The sequence below is a fragment of the Chrysochloris asiatica genome, unplaced genomic scaffold, assembly GCF_000296735.1.
Source record: "Chrysochloris asiatica unplaced genomic scaffold, ChrAsi1.0 scaffold00354, whole genome shotgun sequence".
Taxonomy (NCBI): Eukaryota; Metazoa; Chordata; class Mammalia; order Afrosoricida; family Chrysochloridae; genus Chrysochloris; species Chrysochloris asiatica.
In genome coordinates, this window is record NW_006408872.1 from 1,769,866 (window position 1) to 1,777,511 (window position 7,646).

At 42.3% G+C, this 7,646-nt stretch overlaps 1 protein-coding gene across 1 annotated transcript in view; it reads right to left on the reverse strand.

Moving 5' to 3' along the window:
• The window catches only part of OBSCN (obscurin, cytoskeletal calmodulin and titin-interacting RhoGEF), a 247,856-nt gene that overhangs the window by 117,423 nt on the left and 122,787 nt on the right, over positions 1-7,646 (reverse strand). The window contains 2 exon segments of the mRNA XM_006876128.1: positions 1,282-1,557; positions 5,573-5,848. Of these exon segments, the coding sequence (XP_006876190.1) occupies positions 1,282-1,557; positions 5,573-5,848 (552 nt within the window).

Here is a 7,646-nt window from a genome sequence, read left to right on the forward strand (position 1 = left end):
ATGGATTTGAATCATTGACCTTGCTGTTCAAACTGATCCCTTTGTCTAGTGCTTATCCTACATCACCACACCAGAACTCTCTACTTTTGATGCTATTATAAATCTTTTCAGGTTTCATTTTCCAAACTCTTTATACACAGCTTATAGAATGTGTTGTATATATTTTTGTGTGTGTATGGCAACTCTTACTACTCTAATAATTTATCTTCTTGATTTTCTAGATTTATATTTGTATCGCCTGTGAATGACATGTTTGTTTTTTCCCAAATTTTGTACCTTTCATCTTATTTTCCCCATTTCTGGGTTGTACAATATTAGACAGAAGTAGAGACAGTATGTTTCCTTGTGTTGTTAGCAATCCCAAAGGCAAAGCAGTCAAGGTTTTATTTTAAGTGTATCATTGTTTTTATTGCTGTGTTAAGTGTCGTCAAGTCTATATGGCAACCCTGTATAGGGTTTCTGAGCAGTAGCTAGTGGGTTTGAACCAGTGAGATTGTGGTTCAAAGACCACTGCTTATCCTATAGTGTCACCAGAAGTCCAAGTGTGATATTAGCTGATGTTTTATGTAGTATCCTTTATCAGAATATGGAAATAATCTTTTATTCCTCATGCTAAAAATTTTTATCATGCATGCATTCTAAATTTCAATAAATTATTCTGCATTTATGATGTCAAATTTTATCACCTTTTTCTCCATTTATTGAGATAATCACATGACTCGTTTCTATTAATCTGTGCCATGGATTATATTAACTTTCTAATGTTTGTAATGCTAACCAACCTTGCATTCCTCTCATTGTAAAACTCTCGTTGGCCATTATGTGAATGATCCTCTTGATACATTGATGGATTCTCATTACTAATATTTTGTTTAGGATTTTTACTTTGATATTAGTAAGAGATTGGCCTGTAATTTTAATTCTTCACACTGACCTTGTCAAATTTGGTATTGATGTTATGCTCACAACATAAAATGAGTTGGAGATATGTGATAGTTAAAGTTTCATATCAACTTGGCTGGGGCAAGATTCTCAGTGGTTTAGCCTGCAACTAAGCATTCCAGCCTGGAAGCACCACTTGAGAGGAAGAATGGCCCCTCTCACTGTGTTGCATACAGCTCCCAACCAGCCTCTGTGGTCCCAACCTTGGACAAAAAATTAACAAGGTGTGAAAATGGGCAATACAAAGACACAAAATCTAAGCACAAAGATCTGTTGGGGTAATAAATCAGTCACTTCACCACCTGAAAATAAAGCTGTTACCACCCCCAGAGGACCCACCTGTGACATCAAGGTGGAAGGAGACCTTCTGGCCCCCGGCCTCACAGATGTACTCCCCAACGTCTGCTTTGCCCGCCTGCTTCACCACCAGCCGCCGCTCACAGCCTGTGGCCTCCATGTGCACCCTGGAGTTCCCAATCAGCTTCTTCCCATCCTTGTACCACGCCACCTCTGTCTCAGCCTGGGTCACCTCACAGCTCAGTGTGGCACTGGCCCCTGCCTCAGCTCGCACTTCACTTTGTACTGATTGTTCCTTGGCAAATACCACTGCTGGCTCTGGGAACAAGGAGGAACACGGAGTCAGAGATGCAGACCTCATACCAACCCATTTCACAGACACGGAAGCATCAGAGTTCAATACATTTCCCCCCTGAATCCTGTGATGTCATGGGCCCTGTGGACTGGTAGATGTCAGTTCATAAACACAAGGACCCCTGTCACAGAACTACAATTTGGGTATGTCCTAAATAAAAAGTAATCCCAAAGGCTGCAGGACAGTGGCTGCAGGTGTTTCCACAACTTAATTGCTAGTTCATTGTTTTTCCCATGTGACAGTCAGCACTGCATGGACAAGGCAGTCTTGTTCACTAGTTTTCCAAAGTATACAGTACATGCTATATTTTCCATAAGCCTGCTCCACATGTTTACCAAAGTATTACTTACCTGTGGTACTCTAATTCTAGTTTACAGCTTAATAAACTTTACGTATACATATCCCCATGTAACCATCACATACCAAAAATAAGCCATTTCTGTCTCTACACTCACCACTGACCTCCCTCCAAAGGGAACCAACATTCTAAGTATATCACCATAAATTACTTTTACCCATTTCTAATTCGCCATGAGTCACAGTCAACTAGACAACTAAAAACAGCAAATTCGTGAATCCCACATGAATAGAATTGTACAATATATACTCTCTTTGGTTTTCCTTTTTTTCAATCAGCATGTTTATAAAAAATTTTTGTTGTTGCATATAGTTGCAGTTCACTCTTTTCTATTACTATATAGGCGTCCATGGTATGAATACAACACAATTGGCTTTTCCTTTTATTCTTAATGATCATTTATGTTGCTTCAATTTGATGATTCTATAAATAAAGCTTCTTTGAATATTCTTGAATATATCACTGGCAGGCATATGAAAATGTTAGAACAGATGTTAGGATTCAATATATGTTGTTGCTGTTTTTTAGTGCCATCGAGTCAATTCCGACCCATAGCGACCCTGTTTAGGATTTCCAAGGAGCAGCTGGTGAGTTTGAACCACTGACCTTGTAGTTCAAATGACTTTGCAGCCTGATGCATTTGCCCACAGAGGCACATCATACATATTACCAAATATTTGTCCAAAATTGCTATAACATAAGCTATGTGAGAGTTCTAATCATTCCACATCCTTACCAACACTTGATATTATTGATTTTTAATGTATATTTTCCATTGAACTATAATGCATACATATATGATCTTAGAGTTTCCAAAGTATAGATCATTCAATCATTGTAAAGGGAGGGCTTACTACGGAGTGGCCCTAGAGATGTTTCAGGGGACATGACAGATAATTCCGCCGCTCTTATGAAGCTTACCTTCTAATCAATAAAGGAAGAGAAATAAATATAATCATGAAAATAATCATGCACTGCTAGAGTAACTGCTGTGATGAAATAAAACAGGGAAATGTGCTAAAGAGAGGGGACTAAAAAGCAACTTTAGATTCCGGGTCTGGGAAGAACTCACTGAAGAGTGGTATTTAAACTGGTTCCTAAAGATAAGAGGGAGTCCTGGTGTGGTGCTGTGGGTTAATGTGCCAGACTGCAAAGCCTTTTGAACTGCAAGGTTGGCAGTTCAAGCTCACCAGCTGCTCCTCGGAAACCCTATACAGGGTTGCTATGGGTCAGAATCGACCCGAAGGCACTTAACAACAACAAAGATAAGAGGGAGCCATTCTTGGTGTAGGATAAGCATTTCCTCAGAAAGCCTATACAGGGTCACTAAGCCTCAGAAGCCACTTGAAGATATTTAACAACACCAACAGCCCTATGAGGAGCTAAGGAAGAAGCATTCTAATGGAGATGACTCTTAGGCCAGAGCCCTTCAAAGGAATATGCAAAGAGAGCAAGGCTGGCAAACTCCTTGAACTGCAGAGAAGAGCAGCCTGGATTGAGGTGGCAAAATCCCTAAAAGGAGGGAGCCATTAAAAAATGTGAGCCCGCTGTAGGCATCTGCCATTCCCCTCATGGAGCTTGCTGCTTCTAGAAATGGGGAAAATACACTGCAAATTTGGTGAAAGGGCTGTTATGAAAAAAGAGAAAAGCCTGAAGAGTTTTTAACATCTGGAGGGACTGGTGAGATAAAGGTTATACACTGAGGAGACAAAACCCCATTCCCTTCAAAATGCTCAATGGGGTCTGAAGCTGTATGGGACAGAAGGATAAGAAGCCAGGAGCAAACCTCTGAAAAGCAAAGAAGACTTTTCAGCATCTTATAGCTCTAAAGAGACAAACATGAAACTTCAGGGTCTACTAGGCGAGGATACCCAAGTCACATCCTAAGCTCTTAGAAGGAATTCCTGGAAGACTGCCCTGGAGTGAAGAAGAACCAGAGACAGATGACCCTTATCAAAATGTCTACTAAGTCTCAAGTTCGCTCAGTCCTAGAAGGAATTAAGGTTGTTTGTTGTTGTTAAGTGCCGTTGAGTCTGTTCCCACCCATAGCGATCCTGTATAGGGTTTGCAAGGAGCACATGGTGAGTTTGAGCCATCAACCTTGAGGTTCAAACCGATCTTGCGATCCAGTTCTTATCCTACAGTGTCATACCAGAACTCCTATTTTATCTAGTGAATTTATGTAGCAAAAGATAAAGTGAATCCTAAGGGTGAGAGACCTTTTTCTGCCAAAATTTATAACATCATTCATGGGCCAAACAAATTTGTTGTTATTGTTAAGTGTTGTCGAGTCAGTTCTGACCCATAGCGACCCTGTACAGGGTTTCCGAGGGTGTAAATCTTTACGGGAGTAGAAAGCCTCATCTTTCTCCCATGGAGCAGCTGGTAGTTTCGAACCGTGACCTTAAAGTTCGCAGCCCGATTCGTAACTACTACACTACCAGGCTGCGAGCCACAAGACCAGCAGTTCGAAACTACCAGCGGTTCCGCGGGAGAAAGATGAAGCGGTCTGCTCCCGTAAAGATTTACAGCCTCGGAAACCCTGTGTAGGGTCACTATGAGTTGGAACTGACTCCATGGCACTTAACAACAATACAAACTTATCCATTTAGAAATCAACCTGCTATATTTGGTCAAACATTTAATTAACTCCCCCCTACAGGGTCGCTATGAGTCGGAACCGGCTCCACAGCACATAACCACCCCCACCAATGTGATATCCTGGTGTGGCACTGCGAGTTAATGCACACTGGACTGCAAGGTCAGTTTGAACCACAAGGTCAGTGGTTCAAGCTCACCAGCCACTCCTGGGAAACTCTATACAGGGTCGCTATGAGTCGGAACCGGCTCCACAGCACATAACCACCCCCACCAATGTGATATCCTGGTGTGGCACTGCAAGTTAATGCACACTGGACTGCAAGGTCAGTTTGAACCACAAGGTCAGTGGTTCAAGCTCACCAGCCACTCCTGGGAAACTCTATACAGGGTCGCTATGAGTTGGAACTGACTCGACAGCACTTAACAACAACAACAGTGTGATGGCTGGAACTGCGGATGCCTTGGCAGGGCCAGATCAAATGATTTCAAGGGCTTCATACAGTCTGTGGACCAGACATTTCCCACCCTTATAAACAATTGTTGTTGTTAAGTGATGCTGACACTGCAGTTCAAACTGATCTTGTGGTCCAGTGCTTATCCTACAGCACCACACCATCAATCATATTCAACAATTTTAACATATAGCCTCTGACGATTAATTTGCAGACATGCCAACTACAGGAGCAAATATTAGAAATCAAAATAAACTATACTATCAATTGAAATAGATATTATAGTTTTCAGACTAGAGTATAGCCACCATTAATTGGTTTTATTGGAGGAAATATCTAGATCAAATAACGAAAATTTCACTAGAAAATTAGACATTATAAAATTAATCAAATGGAATTTATAGGACTTGAAAATACAAGAACTGAAATTAAGCACTCTATAGATAGCTTTGAACTCAACATGTTATGCTGGGAAGTTTGTGAGAAAACAGGACACAAGATGGCACCTTCCACTAACCACTGCCTTGTCATGCTTTCCAGGAAGAACCAGGAGTCTCAGGAACCCACCTGTGACATCCAGATGGAAGGAGACCTTCTGGCCCCCAGCCTCACAGGTGTACTCCCCAGCATCTGCCTTGCCCGTCTGCTGCACAACCAGCTGCCGCCCACAGCCCGTGGCCTCCACACGCATCCTTGAGCTTGCACTCAACTTCTTCCCGTTCTTGTACCACACCACCTCCGTCTGAGCCTGAGCCACCTCACAGCTCAGCGTGGCACTGGCCCCCACCTCGGCCTTCACATTGTTCTGTGTTTGCTGCTCCTTGGCAAACACTGCCGTGGGCTCTGGAGACAAAAAAGAGACACACAGTCAGAAACACCATCTAACTCAAGAAGATTGTTGTTGTTAAGTGCTGTTAAGTGCAACCCTGTATAGGATTTCGGAAGAGCTCCTGGTGAGCTTGAACCGCCGAATTCACGGTTCAAACAGACCTGCCTTGTAATCCAGTGCATTAATCCTCAGTGTAACACCAGGACTCAGTCAGGAAAATGCTGTTGCTGTTAAGTGCCGTGGAGTCGGTTCTGACCCATAGCGACCCTGTACAGGGTTTCCGAGGCTGTAAATCTTTACAGGAGCAGAAAGCCTCATCTTTCTCCCACGGAGCAGCTGGTAGTTTCGAACTGTTGATCTTAAGGCTCACAGCCCGATTTGTAACCACTATGCTACCAGAGTTACCTCAGTCAGGAAGCTAGCACTTGACAAAGGAGGCCTGGGTGTGACCCATGAGATACATAAGCTACTCCAGGCTCTGCTTCTAGCTCTGTGACCTGGAGAGGTCCCAGGCCTTTCTAAGCAGCAACTCACGGCAATGTATTTATACCTCCTACCACTTATGACATGTGGATGTTTCCAGATGGGACACTTTGTGAGACTGCTCCTAGGCACACATTGCTCTCAGAAAGGACTGTGTGCTGGTACTTCATGGCTGAGCCTACTCTTAGTACCAGATGTGCTAAGTCTCAGCCACCTCTACATGACTTTCTTGTACATTGACCTCACAACTGTTATAGGGAAGCTCCTCTTCCAACTGTTTTGGCCACTTCTGTTTCCTCTCCTGTGGAGTTACTGGTCAAGCTTTTACTCAGTTTTCAATATCGTTGTCTGCCATATTCATTAATTGATCCAAGCAATATTCATGAGTAGACCATACTTTATATCTTGCACCATAGTGTAAAAAAAAAAAGTGGGAGGGAGTCCAGTTACGCATGGGTCAGTTTCTGAGCTCATCATTCTGTTCCTTTGGTTTGTTTACACATCCTTGCATTGAGACTTTGTTGTCTTTATAGCTGTAGCTTTATAATAAGTCTTGACAAATTGTGGACAAATCAGGAATGACTTGGCTGTACTTGGTTCTTAGAATAAACCTGTCAATTTTGACACCTTCCTGACAAAAACAACACCAAAATGTATTTGAATTTTGGGAATGAACATCTTGGAGTCTTCCATGGATACCACTTCATTTATCATCTTTATTGTCTCTCAAAAATGTTTAATTTCCCCTCAATAGAAACATAATATATTTGATATTACATTTTCAACTTCTGTTGTGATTAAGTGCTGTCAAGTTGGTTCCAACGCATAGTGACCCTATGAACAACAGAACTGCTGGTCCTGAACCATCCTAACAATTGTTATGTTTGAGTCCATTGTTGCAGCCACTGTATAAGTCCATTGTCTTAAGGGCCTTCCTCTTTTTTGATGACCCTCTACTTTACCAAACGTGTTCTTTTCCAGGAACTGGTCCCACCTGATAGCATGTCTAAAGTACGTGAAGAAAAAGTCTCTCCATTCTAACTTCTGAGGACCATTCTGGCTGTATCTCTTATAAGGTAGATTTGCTTATTTTACTGTTGCTAGTATATGTAGCACTGTGAGTTAATGCACCAGACAGCAAAGCAATTTGAACCGCAAGGTTGGCAGTTCAAGCTCACCAGCTGCTCCCTGGAAACCCTATGCAGGGTTGCTATGGGTCAGAACCAACTCAACGGCACTTCACAACAACAGTATATACATATAGGACTCCTGGTGTGATGCAGTAGGATCAACACTGGACTGCAAACCACAAGGTCAGCAGTTCAAACC